This window comes from Mustela nivalis, assembly GCF_964662115.1.
Source record: "Mustela nivalis genome assembly, chromosome: 2".
In the NCBI taxonomy this organism is placed as follows: domain Eukaryota; kingdom Metazoa; phylum Chordata; class Mammalia; order Carnivora; family Mustelidae; genus Mustela; species Mustela nivalis.
Window position 1 is genome coordinate 110051514 of NC_139021.1, and position 20624 is coordinate 110072137.

Genomic DNA, 20624 nt, shown 5'->3' on the forward strand with positions numbered 1-20624 from the left:
TGGAGAGAAGTGATGAGTCCCTGAGTTGTACTGCAGAATGCAATACTGTGCTGTACATTAACTACCTGCATTTTTGGACATTAAAAAAAGGATACTCCTGAGGGCACCTAGGAGACTGAAATGTTCATTTTCCTATCTGCTACTCTGGAAAACTCCTATTTATACGAGATTGTTTCACAAAGTTTCTCCAGGAGTTCTTGGGTGGCTCAGTGGGTTAAGTATTGGCCATCGGCTCAGGTCCTGCTCTTGGAGTCCGGGATCAATCCTAGCATCAGGCTCCCTGCTCATATGGCTCATATGTATAGATGAGAATGAGTTAGGAGTAGGTTAACTAAGTTTCTTAGGCATTAATGCTGCAATCAAGGTGTTGCTTGGGACTCCTTATCTAAGGCTTGGTTGGGTTCCCATCTGTACATATGTGGCAGAATTTATTTCTGGACAGCCATAGGAGTCACAGTAGCTTGTTTCTTCTTTGAGGTCAGAAGAAGGGTCTCTGATATCTTACGTTCCTTAAAAGACTCACATGTGGGACGCCTGGGTGGCTCAGTTGGTTAAGTTTCTGCCTTTGGCTCAGGTCATAATCCCGGGGTCCTGAGATCAAGTCCCATGTTGGGCTCCTTGCCCCTCACCCTGCTCGTGTGCTCATGCGCTCTCTTTCTCTCTCTCTCTCTCTCTCTCAAATAAATAAAATATTTAAGATAAATTAATAAAAGACTCACATGATTAGGTCAGGCCCACCCAAGTAACTCTTCCCTTTAGACCAAAGTCAACTGATTAAAGGATTTCATTTATACTTGCAAAATCTGTTTTGTTGTAGAATGTATCACAATCACAGGGACTTAAGTCTCTTCCATTTAAGAGGAGTTTATGTCACGTTGTTGGATCCATTGCAGGTCATCATCTTAGATTCTGCCTGTATAATTAGTGTGAGTTTATCCATTCTGTTTTCCAAGGTAGTTTTGGTTATTCTTGGCCATTCAAGTTTCTATGTAAGTCTGAGAGTAAAGTTATCAGTTTCCACAAAAATATCTGCTAAGATTTTAATTCTGATTGTCTTGAATCTATAGGCCAATTTGTGGAGAAATGAGATATTTTTGTAATATTAAGTTGTCCAAGCCATGAATATAGTATATTCATTTACTTAGGTATTCTTTGTTTTTTGTTTTCTCAATAATACCTTATACATTTCTGGAAAATAGTCTTGTTTTTCCTAGTAATCAATTTTTAGTGTATGACATGAACATTGATTAGCTGTTTGTTTTGATAACCTGGGAATGATATGTCTCTCTTTCTTCTTGCTATATTTTCCACAGTGGTCATTTTATAAATGGGTGGTATAAAAGCTATGAACTTTATAAGACAGTCAGTTCAGTTATGGCAAGAAAATACTTGGGTATCTCCCTAGATTTATTGTAATCCATAAAAAGAAGAATGAAGAAATCTGGTATACAGTGAAATGGATATACACACTAATGTGCTGTAATTATGTAATACGATAAATACAGCTACATTGGCAATCGTTACAGTATATAAGCCTATCAGAGTTATACAATGTTACATGCCAAATATATTCATCTGAAAAAATAAAAGTGACTTAGGAAAAATAACAATAATGGAATTTAATATATAAATTGACATTGTAAGTTTACTGTTTATAAAAAAGGGTTTCCTTAAAAAAAAAAAAAAAGAAAGAAAAAGGTTTTCTACATGGAACAGTAACCAAACATTTTGGACACTCCGTCCTACAGGAGTTATGTTCAGAATTATTAAATAGCATTTTCCCTGAAGACGACTGTAGCTCTTTATGTGAACATAGTCCCAGCAGTCCTTTCCTGTGTGTTCACTGACTCCTTTAACTACATTTTAAAAAGATTTTTATTCCTTTGACAGAGAGAGAGAGAACACATACACACAGGGGGAGAGGAAGAAGCAGACTCCCCACTGAGCAGGGAGCCTGACATGGGGCTCGATCCCACGACCCTGAAATCATGACCGGAGCCAAAGGCAAACACTTAACCAACTGGTGCCCCTTAACTCCATATTTTAGAAGTGTGCATAGTTATGCTCTTGGCCCAGGCTCATGAATGATACTATGTTATCAGTGAAACCTGCCCTAATAGCAGGAATAGAACTTTTCTCCCTTCTGTAATCTCACTCTACTTTGCACCTGTTTTACTGTAGTAGGATTTCATGCTACATGGTAGTTGGATGCTTCATGCTTGTGTCTGTCAGATTATATGCTCCTTGAGAACAGTGATATGGTTTTATTGGTTTTCAGATTCTCAAGGTAGCAGAGTTCTTTATGGCATGTAGGCACATGGGATGGGATGCCGGTAATTTATCACACTGGTGAGGAATGTCTGCCATGCTTTCTCCTCCAACCAAGTACAAAGGTAGGCACGCCAGAACACATCTTCTGATTGTGAATAGTGAACTCCGTAACAGTTCTTCGACAGCTTTTCCATGTCTTCCCATTGTGATTACTTAAATTTGAACACAAATGTGCTGTTTCAGGGATCCTTATCATTTGCGGATGTGACTGTGGGCTTTACCCAGGAGGAGTGGCAGCATCTGGACCCTGCTCAGAGGACCCTGTACAGGGAGGTGATGCTGGAGAACTATAGCCACCTTGTCTCAGTGGGTAAGGATTGTTTCTCGTGTAGACTCCTAGTACGCACTTCCATTCTTGGTTTGACACCTGTAGAAGCTTTGTTGAGTTTAATGATATTTAAGTTTGAGATTCCAAGTATTAAGCAGAAGGATTGTTGAATCACTGTAAAGAATGAAGTGTTGTAATTGGCCCCTGAAGCTTCATCTTCTGTCTTCTTCAAGGGCCCTGAAGCCCATGAGCCTCGCCGAATTCCCATGTCATTTCCCAATTACAGCGTGTTGCATCCCTAAACCAGAAGTGATCCTGAAGTTGGAGCAAGGAGAGCAGCCATGGATGCTAGAGGAAGAGTCCCCAAGTCAGAGCTACCCAGGTGAGTTAGTATGTATTAAACAGATGGACACTAGGTGACATGGTATGAATTGTTTTTATTCTCAGGTACTTGCTTATATGTTCGTTTTCACATTTAACAAATACTGAGTACCTGCTGTGCCTCACTCAAGTTTTAGGTGCTGAAACACATGATCAAACTGAATTTGTTCCTGACCTCATGGAGCTTACATTTTGATAGGGAAAGAAAAGAAATAAACACACATACACATACTATACACATAATATGTCATAATTTACATAATACGTACACACATACACATACTATATACATAGTATGTCAACAAAATAGCAAGGAAGTTATAAATTGAAATAATGAAATGTAATACTTGAGAAAAGGAAGGCATTCAGGAAGGCATTTGGATGATATCAACTTGAATGAAATGATTATAAAATGCACAGGTTTACATGGGAATAAGCATTTGGTTGTATGAGCAGAGGTGATATAGGGAAGACCCCAGGTTGGAGATACTTACTTGGAAATTATCAACTTATGGTAGTATTTAAAGTTTTTATAAAATTAGTATTTGAAGCTAAGGGATCAGGTAACCACCTCTCAGAAGTAAGAATGAACAAATTTGAGAGGTCTGAATGAAAGCTGTCCCCTGGGACACTAATGTTTAGAAGTCATGAAAATGAGAAGAAGAGAAGGAACAGTCTGGAGAGAAGGTGGAAACAGAGAATGTGGTGTCCTGTAGCTGAGTTAAGATGGTTTTCATAGACAAAATGAACTTCTTGAAGAAAAATGTATAAAGTCAGCGTTTTCTGCCTTTGTCTGCAAATCATCCAGAAGCACTAAGGGAAGTGAGCAAGACAAGCTTCATTCTATGACATTAGTGGATATCTGAAATCCCAAATCAGTGCAAGTGTACCTGCAGCAGAGCTGATGATGGATCAAGGAACGTGTGTGTGTTAGCAGGTGGGTAGAAAACAAAAGCATTTCTGATGCGCACGGGGTCTGGCAGTGCGCTTCTCATGAACAGAGCACATCCACACCTAAAACTTCCATGAACAACGGTGCCATGAACTAGATAGCTGAGCTCCCTTGGAGACAGTTTTGTTCTGCAAAGGAGACGTACTGAAGTGTAGAAGCACAAACCACACTTTTCAGTAGCCCTGTTTCCATGATGGTGCAAGAGAGACTGTACATGAGGGAAAACCACCTCATAGACACTAAATGTGCAGAAATAATCTTACATGCCATCTTAGCGGGTACTCCTCTGACATAGAATTTGATGCAAAAACTTACTTGACAACGGTTGATCGGGATTTGCAGACCTTCTACAAAAGTGAGGGAAGCATGGGGGACGGTAAGGCTGGTTAGGAGGAGGGGAAGGCTCAGGGGGGTGGTTACCTCGTTGACTGTAGCTTTGTAATTAGCACATCTGATTGTTCAGACTAGCAGGATATGTTCCGAGTCTCAGTGTGAACCACTGTGTGCCAGAGCAGCTGGTCAGAAAGGTGGAAGGGAAAAGGATGTGGTCTTTTGTCTTGTTCCTCTCTCTCAGATGAAACTGTTCTGTCGAGTTTTAACTACCTTTCTTTCCTGGATTGCATCAGACAGTTGGCCTAGGCAGATGCTGGGGAAGTCGGAGCCTCCATGGGCCCAGTTCGGCCTCTGGGCTTGTTTCTGTGAAATGAGCCCAACACTTGGTTTTCCTCAATTTGGAGCTGCAGCAATGCCAGCCCCAGTGAGCTGGCTCTGTGATGACCAAGAGAGTAAGCTGTTGTGGAGACTGTTCCAACGAGGAAGGAAGGCACATCCTTGTTGATCTGTAAACTGAGACCAACACATGTGCTGAACACTTGTTCATAATGCATTACCCCTCTAGCCTAAGGGATGACTCTGTTCCATCTCTCAAGTAAACCTTTTGCAGTGTGGTCTTCCTTGAAAAGCTCTCATCCTTTTAGCCCAAGTAATGGAAAAGGAACCAGCACAAATGCATTCAAAACGATTATGAGAAAAAAGGGGTGAAAAGTATTGGGAAGAAAGCTAGTTGGTGATAGAATTGTCATCTGATCAAAGTAGTCATAAAGTAGGTAAATTATGTGACCAAATATTAAATCATGAGTTTCCAAAGGGTGTACTAATTGAATTAATTATCTCTGTGATACAGGTATTTAAGAAGGATATTAATAAGGGAATAGCAAACCCATGGCAAGGTGTCAAACTGAGAAAGGAGAACATAAAATATAATTACAGTAAAGAAAGCAAATTGGAAGAACTTCAAGGATGAATACATACTGGCAAAAATCTGTTCAGGGCCCGCCCGGGTGGTTCAGTCATTAAGTGTCTGCCTTCGGCTCAGGTTATGATACCAGGGTCCTGGGATGATCATCGCTAGCTTCTATTTTAATGCTCTTATTTGGAGCAAGTTCTTAGTTGAACTACCATCTTGCTAATTTTTTAAATTGAAATACTTCTTTTTATGAGATGACTACAGATTCCAGTGCACTTTTAAGAAACGATATATGCAAGTCCTGGCAACAGTTCACCCAGTTTTCACTAATGGTAACATTTTGCAAAACTGTTGTATAAATATCATATCCAGAAAAAAAATATATATCATATCCAGGATATTGACATTGATAAAGTTTTGGGGCCTAAGAAAGATCTCTCCAGTTTTTCTTCTCTTCATTTGTTTGCATACATTTAGTACAGTACAACTTTGTCACTTGTGTAGCTTTTGCGTATCTGCCCCATAGTCAAAATAATCTATAGTTCCATTATCATAAGGACCTCTACTGTTGGCCCTTTTATAGCCACAGCCTCTTCACTCCTGTGCGCTCTGCCACTGTCAGTTCAAATGTTACATAGATTTGTATGTATGTCACTTTGGGATTAGTTTCCTTCCCTCGACATAACACCTTGAATATTCATCTAAGTTATTGTATCAATGGTTCATTCCTTTTAGTTGCCCATTAGTGTTCCATTTTATTTATTTATTTATTTATTTATTTATTTATTACAGAGTTTATTTTTAAGAGTCATGTATTAAAACAGGGAGATAATTTTAACCTTATTAGCTAAATGATGTCTTGAGCAAATGTATTAATTCATGTATTGAGGAAGAAACAAACTCTTCTTTTTTTTAAACAAAATTACTTGTTAGAGTAACATTTTTTAAATGAGATAAAATTCTTTCAATAAGCATAAGGAAATTTTGATCTAGGTATACTATATACCTTTTTGGTACTAATGGAAATGAAGTAATGGTAAAAATACTTTGTAAATGTGTGCATCTATGTTTTTTGAAAACTGAAGAAGCAGTCTGACATCTGGATAGTTTTCGTGGGCTAGTTGTAGGAAATTTATGGAAAATAAGAATCGGCACACCAAAAAGTCTGATGCATTTTTGCATATCTAGTTTCTGTTCACTATGATCAGGATTATAGATAATACTGTAAAATACACTCACGTGCTGGTTATTAAGGCTATTTGGATTCTTTTTAATACTGAAAAGGTCACACAGATTGTGATTACTGTGTAGTGTCCAAGAACTAAGGTTTGCCATCTGTTACTCAAATACAGGAAAAAGTTAAGATAATCTAGTGATATGAGTGGTTTTGGCATTTCTGTTTTTTGGAGTCATCTATTAATTATAGTCTTTAAAGACCAATACCAAATTGCAGTGTTTATATTTTTCTTATAAAATGTGAAGATATTGGTTGAGAACTAAAGCTTATGTAATGGAAGTCTGGCTTTTAGTCAGTTAGTTTTACAAGATTATTTGGATATTTAAGTGGGAACACCATGTTTTATCTTGAGATATTAAGTTATATGAGATTTTGATAGTTTTAAGCTGTAATTTTCCTAAAAGTTGATATATAGAAATTCATTATTATGGAACTTCATCAGGGAACTGATTTAATATGTATTCCTTAAATATTTGCTTTAAATATTTTTCAGGTCCTCTGCTTTCTTGTACAACTCAGTTCTTGTCTTTCTGCTGTGAAGTGATTTTTCCCATTTAAAATTTTGCTTTTTCAAGCTACAATATATAAGTTGTTTCTGTAACATAATTCCTTTTCACACCCTCCCTCCCCCACCCCAAGAACTGGTGTTGCCAGGTTGGATAGATGTCTTTAAAATTGCATATTGGGCTTAATAGGGTCTGATTAGTTTTAATCTACTTTATTTATTGATATTTTTACTGAGAAGTTTGTTATGCCAAATGATTAATATGATCAGGCATACTATTTCAGTGTAGATAGGATCTAACTTTGTGTTTAGGGCCTCTATTTTTTGTGTAAGAATCATCTTGCCAATTTAAAACTCATGTCTGTTGAAAGTAGATTGTTTGACAAGCATCACTTTATAGAATTTGTTCGGGTCTGAGTGGTAGGTCATGAAGAGAATGGTGCCCTTTTGGATAAACAGATAATATGTGTGTAAATTCTGTCTCTTATATGAAGTGAGGAAGCATGTATGTAGGTGAGATTTTTATCCAAATATTCAGTCTTTACCTGTTTTGTTTGCCTAATAGTATTTAAAAGATGTGAGTTGTTATGAGCTGCTTTTCCTTGTTTTCATTTCTGTCCCTCCCATCTAACTGTTGGTATTTTTGTTTTTCTGTATGTTGACCTTTTTATGTTTTTAAACAGTTTTTTGGTTGACAGTGTTATCTCCCTTTTTATCTTTCATGTTTCAGCTTACTAATTTTCGAAGTTTTTCTGTATATTCTCCTTTGCATATGAAGGTTCCACAACTAATTGATTAGTAATTGTGCTTTTTTTCCCCCAATTGTGATAATTGGATTTATACTAAAATGATACTTGCTTTAGGAACAAGCATTTATGGGTAGCTGACTAAAACTAAAAGTACTGCCTTTTCAAACCAAGCAATGTAGACTTGCTTTCATATTTTTTAGTATATTTAAATCTGCATATTACTAAACTTGAAAATATGAATTTTGGCTAGTATTTTAGTATATGTAATTTCAGAGGTTTTTTTTGATGATCCACTTATTCAAGTGATTATAAAGTTGATATAATGATAAAAATATCCTCAGTGAGAATATAAATCATGTTTTTCAGTATTAGAACCAAGGCAGTTTTCATAAAATCAGTAATATGATTCTTGTTAATGTAGTAATAAATGCCAATATCTGTGCCTTAATATTTTAAAGTAGACCTGTATTTCTAGTTTATATTAGTATAAACCCTTCCAGGATTAAAATACAGCAGTTAGGCAAAACTATTTTTGCCACTTGGGGGGGAAAAAAAAAAAAGCAAGTCATTTCTAGATGATGTCCTGGCTTAGATATAAAATAAAGAGATTTGGGTCTGTTATATTAAAGCCAAATATAAAATGAAGCAGCCTAGCACACACTTGTTTGGAGCTTTCTTCCATTAAAATGGTTCAAATTAGCAGTGGTTTCATTGAAAGGTAAATTTGATAGAAGTAAATTTAGAAATTTTACAGTTTTAGCTTAATTAGTAGGAAAATGAAAACCCACTTGCTGGCGATATGTTTTGTATTGAGCTTTTTTCCTTCGTATTATGTATGTGTAGTAGTTTCGAACATTGGGAAATTTGTGCACGGCTGCATCTAAAAGATCAATAGAGTTGGAAAAGTTGGAATCTGTTGTGTTTTTTTTTTTAATGTAGTTTACTAGTATTGAGTAAATTTGCACTAAATATTATTAGGCCTTTGTTCTCAAACTATTGATACATCCCTTATCATCTTTTTTGTCTTACCTGTTGGAATGTCTTTCTTTCTGTGGAAGTTGGTGACCTTAAAGAGCAGCCCAAACCTAGTGTTTTAGATAGTTATCTCTGGTAAATTAAATGATAAAAAGCATGGCTTTTATAATGAAATGAACTACAGAAGTACCATAAACCTAACACTGAATATAAAGATTAGAGCATAAAAGATACACTCTTATGTACTTTACAATAATGCTGGATTGATGTCATAATTTTAAGTTTTTTAATTTTTCATATACTTTATTATGATTTTGCTGTAGAAAATTAGGTTAGCATTTGGCTTATAGTTCAGGTATATAATGCTGACAAGTATATCTAATGCATATTGGACTGATGATCTTTCTGAAAGTTGTTCTGTAAGTTACAACCATGTTTTATTTGATTTGTCATTGGTAGTCAATCTTGGATGTTTGTTAGTGGGAGCAGAACCATGGCAGGGAGGGGGCGGGGTTTACGTGTGTGTATTTTAACAGCAGCAGAGTTCTGAAACAGGAAATCTGCCTTATCGTATTCATCCAGAGAGCTAGGAAGGAGGTAATTGTTTCTTACGCTCGTTAAAGCCAGTTAGTTGGGCAACTTAAATTTTAGAGATTCACAGATGTAGGTTTGAACAGTTGTAGATACATTATTTCATAACAGCTCTGAAGAAAAATTGATTAAATTTGTTGAGAGGAATAATCCCTTAGCTAATACACACAAAAATTGTACTTTGGGTTTTAGAGCATTGCTAGCATTATCAGTGACTTGATTAGATATTTTTCTGTGGTTCTGGTTTGCTTACATTTAAATAAAGTTCAGAGGGCCTTGATTGTTCCTTTAAAAAGTATTTGTTTAAAACTGTAATCTTCAATTTAAAGAATAGAAGAAGTTGATTCTGTGTCAGGTATTTGTCACTGGAAATTATCATTCCCTCTGTGTTAATGTGTTTATGCTCATAATTACATTCTTAGGTATTCACAGCTTAATTTTTATCTGTCAGTGGGTATTTGTCATTTTTAAAGCTATATAGGTAGCATTTCATTGGGCTAAATATCAGGCATTGCTTACTGTGCTGTGTTAGGGTTATTTCCATTTTTTTCCCTTTAAAAACAGCATATTGTGACTATCCTTGCATAGTTTACATTGTTTTCTTAGTGCACATTGTTAGAGTGGGGTTTCTGGAATAAAAGGTAAAACAGTTTCATAGTTCTTTGTTACAGATTGCAGATTTTGTGCCAAATGAACCAATTTATGGTATTGCTACTAAGTAGAAGAATTACTAGCAATTCTTGATGTTACCTTTGAAGAATGTGGTATTTTCCTTCAGAAAGTAAGATCTAAGCCTGGCTCAGTTGTTAGAGCATGGGACCCTTAAACTCCGGTTTGTGAGTTCAAGCCCTGTGCTGGGCATGGAGCCTGCTTAAAACAAACAAAACTACAACAGCAACAAAAAGAACTCCACATAGTGACATCTAAACTTTTCAAAGCAAAAATGTGTATAAACTCTTCAGTCAAGGCAAGTTGGTATAATGTAACAATTTTAGAGGAAGTTGTGAGGTCCTAATTGTTTGGAGGAATAGAAAGCTCCAGTAGAGCTCATAAATTACTTGGCAGTCAGTTTTCCTTTCTGGTTTGCCATTGTGGGCAGCTAATTTAGAAGTATTAAAAGGAACCTAAAATTTATGTTAAAGTGGATTTAAGTGAATATATTGGAATTCTTTTCTTTTATAATTTGTTTATAAAAACATCATATTGAGTTGCCTTGTAATGAGACATTGAAACTAAAATTAAATAACAGGATATTTCTAGTCCATGCAACCTCAAATCATAACAGCTTCTTATTACAATTCTAATAGCCCTTTACAGTTTATAGTTTTAAAGATATTTCCAGATACCGCATTTGATCCTTGAAACAACCAATAAAGAAATTACATCAGGTGTTAGGATCATCATTTTGCAGAAAAAAGAAACAAAAATATTTGAGGCCCAGAGACTTAGTAACTTACCTGCAGTCATAGGCTTTTAAGTTGCAAAGCTGAGAATGGAACTTTGGTCTTCTATTTAGTAAATGACACTATGCACAATGAATCATGGAACACTACATCAAAAACGAATGGTTTACTGTATGGTGACTAACATAACATAATAAAAATAAACAAACAAACAAACGACATTATGCATGAAGTATTTTAGTGCAGGCCTGGCACCTTGGGAATTTTTAAACAAATGTTCCTGTGTCCTGTGCTGTTTCTGACCACTATACTTTATTCTTAAAAATCCCCAATTTTTTTGGAGCAATATTTTTTATATTTCTGTAGTTTTCTGTATTTTTTTGAGAAATATTTTTAATATTTCTGTAGTTTAGGCTTTGGTGCTTACGCACCCTTTTCACTTTATAAAATCAGATTTTAGGCAGCATTAATTTGCTCTGTACAGGAATATTTATATGCTTTATATGTTAGGACAAATTGTTCTCAAATAATGCAATTAGCACTTTATCAACTGGAAAAATCAGCATCTCCTTTTTCTGCTTTCCTACCAATATGAATCTTCAATTTAGAAACCAGATACAAACATTTGACACATTTAATAGAGAAAAAGAATACCTAGTCAGAAATAAAAAATCTTGCATTAAATGAGACTCCCATATAAGTCTATGAGTGGCAGTTGTTTAAAGCATAATTTGATTAGTGAAGTTGCTAATATGGATATAACTGTGACATACCTGGAAACTCTTCGTTAATTTTAAACTTGTTAAAATTTGTTGGGAAAAAAATGTAGACCTGATGTAGCTTATGAATCAGTGGCTGAATTTTTTTTCCCCTCACCTGATCCTTAAGCATCTGTTGGTTGATAGCCCTGACAGAAAGCAGGGGAAAAGCTCCAGAAATTCCTGGAAAATAGAATTAAATGGTGCAGTCTTGGTATTTACTAACTAGCTTTCGATTCTTCTTGTCTCCTCTTGTTAGTCTGATTTTATTCGTTCATTCCTGCTGCCGATTCAGCTCAACGTCAGTTCCTCCTGTGAGCTAGGCAACTTCAGGTTTGCTCTTACTGCTTTTTGATCACTACCTCTGTAATCTACATGTCACTTTCTATTTGCCATCTGCGTTCCATGTATGTTACTGCTTCCAGTTAACTAGAATTTTTAAAATAACTTATATGTGATCTGTGGAAGTAATTTTTCTTAAAATAATTGTGGCAGAAAAAAGGTGTTACTGGTTTGAATACTAGTACTGTATACTGGTATTTTAGTTTATAACTTGTTTGGGGATAAGTATATCTATATATTATGTTGAGTAGTACTACAAAGAAACTTCAGAAGTGCTTTATTTTTAATAATTGTACTTAAAATAAGACTGTCTATATTCAGGGACACATAAAATAAGGCTTAAGGAGCTATTTTTGGTTATTCTCTATTTGAAAATTCTAGTTAAATTTGTAGTGCAAATGACATTAATTTGGGTACAAGTAAAATTTTGAGATAAGGTAAATATGAAATCTCAGCTCACATGCTTTTTTCTAAAGGCATTTTGTTAATTTGGTGTAACTTAGAATATCCTTTTAAGTGTTTTAAGTCAGGATTGGATGTTAAGAACAACCAGTAAAAATTGAGTTAGCTCATATACTAGCTGCATCATTTTATAGTGTGTCAGTTCTGTTATTGGTGAAATTGACTTCTGTGGACAGGCTTTAGAACTTAATTACCATTTATTATTTTCTTTCTTGCAGTCAGCATTCTATGTTTGAGATGGGATTGTTGCAGCACTTGAATCAAGACTCTCTAACATGATATATATGATTATCAAAACTCATCAATGAATCACTTAAGATCTTGTATTTTATTGTATGTAAATTATACCTGAATTAAAACAAAACAAACTGAGCATGTTTGCATAGAGGTGGGGTGAAAGGTCATGTACTGAACGTCGTATGTCTGTGTCTGCAGATCTGCCATAGCAATGGTAGCTGTCCCTCTGAGGGCCGACAGAAATTCCTTCTACCTCTCTGCTTACTTCATGTAGCCACTGATAACAAGGGGAAAGCAGTCTTTTGTTTTGTTCCCTTTGGGAAATTTGGGAATATTTTACATTTGTTCTGAAGTTAAATACTTAAAAGGCAAATTGCTATAGTCAAGATTTCAAAGAGTTAAGGTTTCTGTTAGACATTAATGCTCTTTAGAAGGATTAGGTTATTCAGTAAAGAGTGTCATTGGAAAAAAAAAAAAAAACCCAAATTGTTACAGTAAGCCCTAATGGTATAGGTCTGTCCCATTTGTTTAACTGATAGACAGCTATCACTATGTTCTAGTTGTTTTCCATAGGTTAATGCATTTAATCCTTATCACAACCCTATGTGATAAGTACTTTTTTTTTAATGAAGGTAACACTTTCTTTTCTGTTTAATTTTTAATTCAAACTTTTATTTAAATTCCAGTTAGTTAGTATAGAGTTAACTACATGCAGTTAATTTCTACACCTGGTTAATTTCTATACCTGAAATTAATATTATACTCTATGTTAACTAACTGGAATTTAAATAAAAGCTTTAATAAAAATTAAGCAGAGAAGAAAAGAAAATGTTACCTCCTACCAGTCCCATTTTACACAGGGAACTGAAGATGGGTAACTTGCAAAAGATGACTTAGTAAGTGAAGCTAGAGTTCAAATCCAGGCATCTTGGCTCTTGGAGCATATGTTCTTTTTTTTTTTTTTTAAGATTTTATTTATTTATTTGACAGAGATCACAAGTAGGCATAGAGGCAGGCAGAGAGAGAGAGAGAGGAGGAAGCAGGCTCCCTGCAGAGCAGAGTGCCCTTGCGGGACTCTTCCCAGGATCCTGAGATCATGACCTGAGCCGAAGGCAGCGGCTTAACCCACTGAGCCACCCAGGTGCCCGGAGCATATGTTCTTGACCATGTTGCCACATTGCCTGCGAGTAGATCACTAGATGGCAAAAATATTTGGCTTCCTGCAGTGATCTAGTTAGTATAATTCTTTATGCGCGGCATTTATAAGTAATAAGATGAGAATTTCATATGAAACACTCTCGCTATTTGAAAGTATATCCGGTAATTGCAAGTTAACACTATTCCGTATTAGAAATATATATATAGTTTTCTCAGTTATTTTTATTTGGTAAACTGTCCAAAAAAAGTATGTCAGAAATTTTAACATTAGGAAGCAAAAAAGTCAAATTGGACATGCATTGGTATAATTCTTGTCATAAGAAATAATGTGTCTTATAATTCATTACTCAGTTTTGGAAATTCCAGTGATTCTGTATTGTCTTTTAAAAAAAGTTTTTCAGCTTTAACATTTGATTAGTAAATTCACTTTCATTTTAACCTGCTTCCTTTGAAGCTTTTACATTTTTGTTACTGATTTGGAAATATAAGGAAATTTTAATCTTTTATGAGGCAGCATGGTATAAAAAGCTGGGTTTGTACCTAACTGGTTTGAATCATAACTCAGTACTTACTGGCTGTGGAACTTAATGCAAATTATGCAGTCTTTTTGACCCTCAATTTTGTCATTCATGAAATGGAAATATTACCTTGTAGGGTTGCTAGGATTAAATGGGAATGTATTTCCTGTAGTGTGGCACATGTTCTCTGCATCTTTCTATCTTATGATGGAGGTTAAAGTCTTGGGTAAAATCTCAAACTGTGAATAAGAAAGGTGAGGATCTGTGAAAAATGAAACCTTCAGAAGACTGGATGTTTAGATTCTATGTAAAGGAAGCATTGGATTGTTGCTCTGTCAGAGACCCCCACGCCGATTCTGGCCTTTGACTCCTTATATGTCTGGTTAAATTGAACTCCCTCTCACAGCTTCCTTCAAACTAAATGCAGTCTTCTGTCCTGCCTTCTCCATACAGCTCTGTGTGTGAGCCACACTGGCCTGCTTGCTGCTTCCTAATGTTGTATGTATTTCCACATCCCTGTTCTGTTCCCTGCCTGAAGTGTTCTGATTGCTTGTTTGTTCTTCTGTCTACTGATGTCTGACTGACTTCTTAAGGATTTTCCAACATAACACCTATTATGTGAAGCTTTAATTAGAATTATCCCCTCTCTCTTTCTCTCTTAAAATATTTCGGTCTTATATTCAGTAGAATGTAAGTCATGTGGCACCGCTGCATGTCTGTGTGTCTATCTGTCTTTCCTGACAGAGTAGGGACTTTTCCAGTGCAGTAGTCTTTGCTTACTTAGCCTCTGCTCTCACTGCCCCTTGCATGGAATGTCCACTGTGTGTTTGAATAATTAAGTGAATGAAAGGGGGCCAACTGAGTTTACTTTAATGAGTATATAACCTTCCTATTTATGTATAAATAGAAACAAATGGTTTTGTTTAAATAAGGTAACCAAGTCCTTTGCAACTTTAATTCCTTTATTAGTATTCATAGTGGAAGGATACATTGGAGTTTAGTCCTGGTTAAAATGACTGGATTTCAAGGGGCATTGTATTATTGTGCTTTTCTGTAAGGCTGAAAATCATACTAGTGTCTTTACTGAAATTAAGCATTCAGTTGGAAAGTTCATTAGGAGCAGTAATTACTATTACTTTGAATAAGAAATATTTTGCTGTTGCATTGCTCAGAAAAATTCAACTTAAATTTCTTACTTATATCTATTTATAATTTTTTATGTAGGAATTCTGGATTGGTGGAAGCTGCCACTGCTTTGGGTCCCTACTGCTGCCTCATTTGTCTTCTGAGTGTTATTTTCTATATGTTGGTGCTCCCTAGACAGGGTTACAAAGTAAAGATTATTCACTTTCAGGAATTACTACTGCTGTAGGCTTGATTTGAGCCTCCAGTCTCTCTCTCTCTTTTTTTCTTTCTCATGAACGGACATAATACCCAAAATATTTTGATAATTGAACATAGTTCTTTGAGTGAGCTATGTTTTTAGGTGGAACTACTTTCTTAGGTGAGAATAATAGATGACAGCTATTATTTGTAATGTGTGATAATCCTAGTAGTTTTGGAGTCTCCATAGTAGAAGAACCCTTTGAGATTGGGGGTGAATTTATATATTCTTAAAGTGACAAAATTGCCACATAGTAAATGCTACTTAATTCTTTTTTCATTACATATTTGTGTGTATGTATGTGTATATACATATATATATTGATAGAAATTCATCATTTTTTAAAAACTAAATACAGAGCTGAATTTAAGTCACGTGGGACAAAACAATATTTTGTCATGATACTTGGTAAATAGACCTGGAGGTAATTATAAAGCAAACAATTTTTTAAAATCTGTTACAGAAATAGTGCAGGCATTGTATCAACAACAGAAAATAAAAAACAAAAATGAGAAAAATATATATTCCCACCTCCTAGAGATGATTACTTTTAGTACCTTAGTTTGTAATCTTTTTGTGTACATATGTCTATCTGGGTATATATGCATTCTTATTCGATTATGGCATAATGCTGTGTATTCTCTTTTGAAACCTTTTTTTTAGTCAGTAATGTGTGCTTTTCCATTTCAGTCATTTTTTATCCCATATAATGCCCAGATCATTTTCAAATTTCTCTGGTTGGCTCAAAAATGTTCTTTATGGCTTGTTCGTCTAGAACAATATCCAGATAGCATTGTACCTATGAACTTGGCTCTTAGAATCCTTAAGTCTTTTTTTTTTTTTATTAAAAAAAATGTTTTGGAAGATTTTTATTCATTTATTTGACAGAGAAAGGCACAGTGAGAGAGGGAACACAGCAGGCGGAGTGGGAGAGGGAGAAGCAGGCTTCCTGCTGAGCAGGAAGCCTGATGTTGGCCTCGATCCTAGGACCCTGGGACCATGACCCGAGCGGAAGGCAGAGGCTTAACGACTGAGCCACCCAGGCACCCCAACCCATAAGTCTTTTAAAAATAAGGGATACCCATTCCTCCCCTCCTTGCCTTTTAAAAAGACATTTGAGCAGAGACTGGGCCATATGTTTCAGACCTTTTGAATTTGTCCAGTTTATTCTCATGTCATTTAGCTTGTTTTTCTATCTCTTGTATTTAATGTAAATTAAAATTTATATCTAAATACTTGGTTGAGTCTCAGGTTGAAGATACCTTGGATATCATAGGTGATGCTGTGTCCTTCATATTGTATCACACAGAAAGTTACAGGATCTCTGCTTAACTTCCTTGGTGATGCCCAGATTGACCACTGAAATTGGGTGATGGCAGTCTTTTCTGCCCGCTGTTCAGTTACATTGGTCTCCTTACATCAGAATGTATTTTGGGTGGTGTTGCTTTGGCTCTCTTAAGAAAAAAAAGTTGAGTTCTTCATCATCCACTAACCTGTTGGTTTAGAACCAATTGTTGATCCTTGCCTAAATCCATAAATTTATTAGGGTTTGCAAAATAGGACTTTTAAAATTCTATTCTTTTGTGTTTATTAACACAATGTTTTTCTGTAAAGTAGATCTTTACTGTATGAAATGGTGCTCTTTGGTTGTCGTGAAATACAGCACCTACAGGAAAAGTAGCATAAATACTTAATCTCCCCCTTTTTCTACTTTCAGAGTAGAGAAAGAACTGTTCTAACAGCCACTTCAAAAGGTGATAAATGAAAAATAGTTTGTTCTTTTTTTCCTTTGAGAGTCTTTATATAGACTCAAGGGTTTTAATTTTATTTAGGGTGTTTAATTTACTACCATTTAAATTGTTTCTTTGATACTCAGTTTGTTAGAGCTTTAGGTCCTGGGATGTCCTTCATTTTAGCTCCTATATCTGTCTGATAGAGATCATTATCTCTTGAGTACCTTCCTTGTCTCCTGGCACAGAAAAATATCCCAGACTCATCTTGTACCTTCCTGCCACAGACCTGGCATCCATTGTAGTTCCAAGTTTAGTACCTTTTAGTATATTAAATACTAGAGATGCAGTCTGGGTCCATCTAGGGATTGTTTGCTGCTAAGATTGATATGCTTTTAGGCCATTTCAGTGAAAAGACCTAGAGAACATAGATTTTTATAAACATGAGTTCATATTGATATTTCTTTTTTTTTTTTTAATTTTTTATTTTTTATAAACATATATTTTTATCCCCAGGGGTACAGGTCTGTGAATCACCAGGTTTACACACTTCACAGCACTCACCAAATCACATACCCTCCCCAATGTCCATAATCCCACCCCCTTCTCCCAAACCCCCTCCCCCCAGCAACCCTCAGTTTGTTTTGTGAGATTAAGAGTCACTTATGGTTTGTCTCCCTCCCAATCCCATCTTGTTTCATTTATTCTTCTTCTAACCACTTAAGCCTCCATGTTGCATCACCACTTCCTCATATCAGGGAGATCATATGATAGTTGTCTTTCTCTGCTTGACTTATTTCGCTAAGCATGATACACTCTAGTTCCATCCATGTTGTTGCCATATTGATCTTTCTAATTAAGGTTTTTACTTGATTTCTTGATTTTATACCTATAATCATAAATCTTAAAATCATTAGTAAAATTTCATTTTTTTGTACAATATAAAGAAGAAAGCTTGAGGATATCAATACTGATAATAGTAAAAACAAACTTGCAGAAGAAGTTTAAAATTTCTTTGTAGTTCTTTTTTTTTTTTTTAAGATTTTATTGATTTGAAAGAGAATGGGCATGAGAGAGAATATGAGCACAGGGAGAAGAGAAGCAGACTCCTCTGCTAAGCAAGGAGCCCTGTGTGGGGCTCGATTCCAGGACCCTGAGATAGATGTGTAACCAGCTGAGCCACCCAGGAGCCCCTCTTTTTAGTTCTTTTTGTTCTTACAGTGCTTCCTACCAAGAGGTACAGTAAACTTGAGGTAGCCAAATAACTCCTGTGAAATAAACTCTATCTCCTGGTTACCAATTTGATATTTAATCGTATTGTTTGTTGCTGGTTTTAGTGTATGTTTTTCCCCTTTGCCACCCCTTCTCTATGAAGCAAACATGTTTATTGGTTTCTCAGTTATCATTTGTGTGTGTGCAAATGCACATGTGTGCTGAGAAGTTCAGATTCAGGCAAATTGTGTGTAAATCTTACTCATTTTATCCAAAAAGAAAATATTTTTTGTACAAAAGGTAGCATATTGTATATGCTAGTGTGTGGTCTTTTTTCTTTTAATGAAAGGTTTTTATTTTTATTTTATTTTTTAAATTTTATTTATTTGAGAGAGAGAGAGAGAGATGGAGACAGATAGTGAAAGAGCATGAGCAGGGCAGAGGGAGAGGGACAGAGTCCTGGTTGAGCAGAGAGCCTGATGTAGGGCTCTACCCCAGGATGCTGGGATCATGACCTGAACCAAAGGCAGATGCTTAACCGACTGAGCCACCCAGGTAACCCTGTTTTTTTTTTTTTTTTCCCCTTAAAATATTTTTAGGTCTGTCCAATCAGTGTGTGGTAAAACTATGGATAAAACCTTTTAAAAAAAATAATTTTAAAAAGCTTTTAGTAACTTGATAATTATTTTCAATTGAAAATAATACCAAAATTAACTCAATAATGTGAAAGCAGCTGAAAGTGATGAAAAAAGATCTACAAAAAGGCACTGGATTTGGTGAATTTTGGATTGTACTTGAAGATCAAATGGGGTCCAGGAGTAGGTAGGGAAGGTGTTGAAGGGAGGCTTGGGGCAGATGAGCTTGGCTGTTTTGGAAGGTCCATCTCAGAAAAATCACAAGATTAGAGAGAGGAATAGTGGTACTCGGGAAGAAATGAGGTCTGCCACTATTGTCAAATGCATGGAAATGTAGATTGGTTGGTATTTTTTGTTTTGTTTTGTTTTTTTAGTTTGATGCAGATTCTTCTGGAGCACAGAAGTTTGTTTTTATGCTGACTACAGTGTGTATCATAAATAAATAGAATGGCATGCTAAATGTTGATTACCTTGATGGTGAATGAGGAAATCTTTCTACCTTAGTTCAGTATTACTAAGTCACAAATACCAAGGACTTGGAAGAGATCATTGTGGTTCTCTCAACCTAATCTTGTGGAGTAGGAAATTGAAGCCTGGAAAGATGAAGTCATGTCCAGGTTATACAACGGGATGGCGGCATAAGCCAGGTCTTAAATCTGGCTTCCTAATTCTTTTTTTTTTTTTTTTTTTAGATTTTATTTATTTATTTGACAGAGAGAAATCACAAGTAGTCAGAGAGGCAGGCAGAGAGAGAGAGAGGGAAGCAGGCTCCCTGCTGAGCAGAGGGCCCGATGCGGGACTCGATCCCAGGACCCCGAGATCATGACCTGAGCCGAAGGCAGCGGCTTAACCCACTGAGCCAACCCAGGCGCCCCTGGCTTCCTAATTCTTAATTGTATCTACTTTTCTCTATGCTGTGGTGCCTTTTGTAACAATGAAAAATGAGAAGTTGTGTAGCTTTTTTTGATACTTGGTTTTTGTCCCAAGGTAACTTCAGTTCTGATTTATAGTCTGTGGTTTTTGTTTTCATGTTTGTGGGCCTAAATAGTGTGAATGTAGAAGTTACTTTTTTCCTTAATTTTTATGTACTTAATTTTAATGTACTAGGTAAAGAGATTTGAAAATTATTTTGCCATATAATTATTTTGAGAATTTTTGGGGGAATTAATTTAATGTACCTGTGTTTCTTAATTACACATGATGGTTTATAGATAAATACATTTGACATCCTTTTACTAGCATAGGTATAGTGATTTTTACAATCAGCTAATGTTTTACAAAATGTACATGTAGTTTGCATTGTTGTATATTTCAGATGTTTCCTTAACTTAAGTACTCAGATATTTATCCCAACATTATTGCTATGGGGTTTCCCGCAGAAAGACTTGAAGGCGTATACAGGAACAATATTGATGATGTAGTAAGGTAAGAACTCTTAATTTTCTGTTGCAAATATTGATGTATTCATGCTATATTTTCATTTAGAGAAGATTTCTAAGTCTTCGAAAATGATGTGTTTTGTGATGTGAACTCTTTTTATTATGTTGGTG

General features: G+C 35.6%; 2 protein-coding genes across 10 annotated transcripts in view; both read left to right on the forward strand.

The window, feature by feature from the left end:
- The window catches only part of LOC309859831 (lipase member K-like), a 596159-nt gene that overhangs the window by 132072 nt on the left and 443463 nt on the right, over window positions 1-20624 (forward strand). The window lies entirely within an intron of this gene.
- LOC309859838 (phosphatidylinositol 3,4,5-trisphosphate 3-phosphatase and dual-specificity protein phosphatase PTEN-like) overlaps window positions 1-20624 on the forward strand; it is a gene marked incomplete at its 5' end in the record, with an annotated part of 105600 nt that overhangs the window by 22742 nt on the left and 62234 nt on the right. Inside the window, 4 exons of one of the 9 annotated variants that reach the window (XM_082720963.1) lie at window positions 2328-2393; window positions 2515-2641; window positions 2886-2981; window positions 20454-20499. The exons of 2 other annotated variants lie outside the window; for them this stretch is intronic. In XM_082720963.1, the coding sequence (XP_082577089.1) occupies window positions 2328-2393; window positions 2515-2641; window positions 2886-2981; window positions 20454-20499 (335 nt within the window). Of the gene's footprint in view, window positions 1-2327; window positions 2394-2514; window positions 2642-2832; window positions 2982-3788; window positions 3918-19788; window positions 19970-20389; window positions 20500-20624 lie in introns of those variants that run through there. 6 more of the 9 variants (XM_082720965.1, XM_082720966.1, XM_082720968.1 and 3 more) reach the window with 6 other exon arrangements.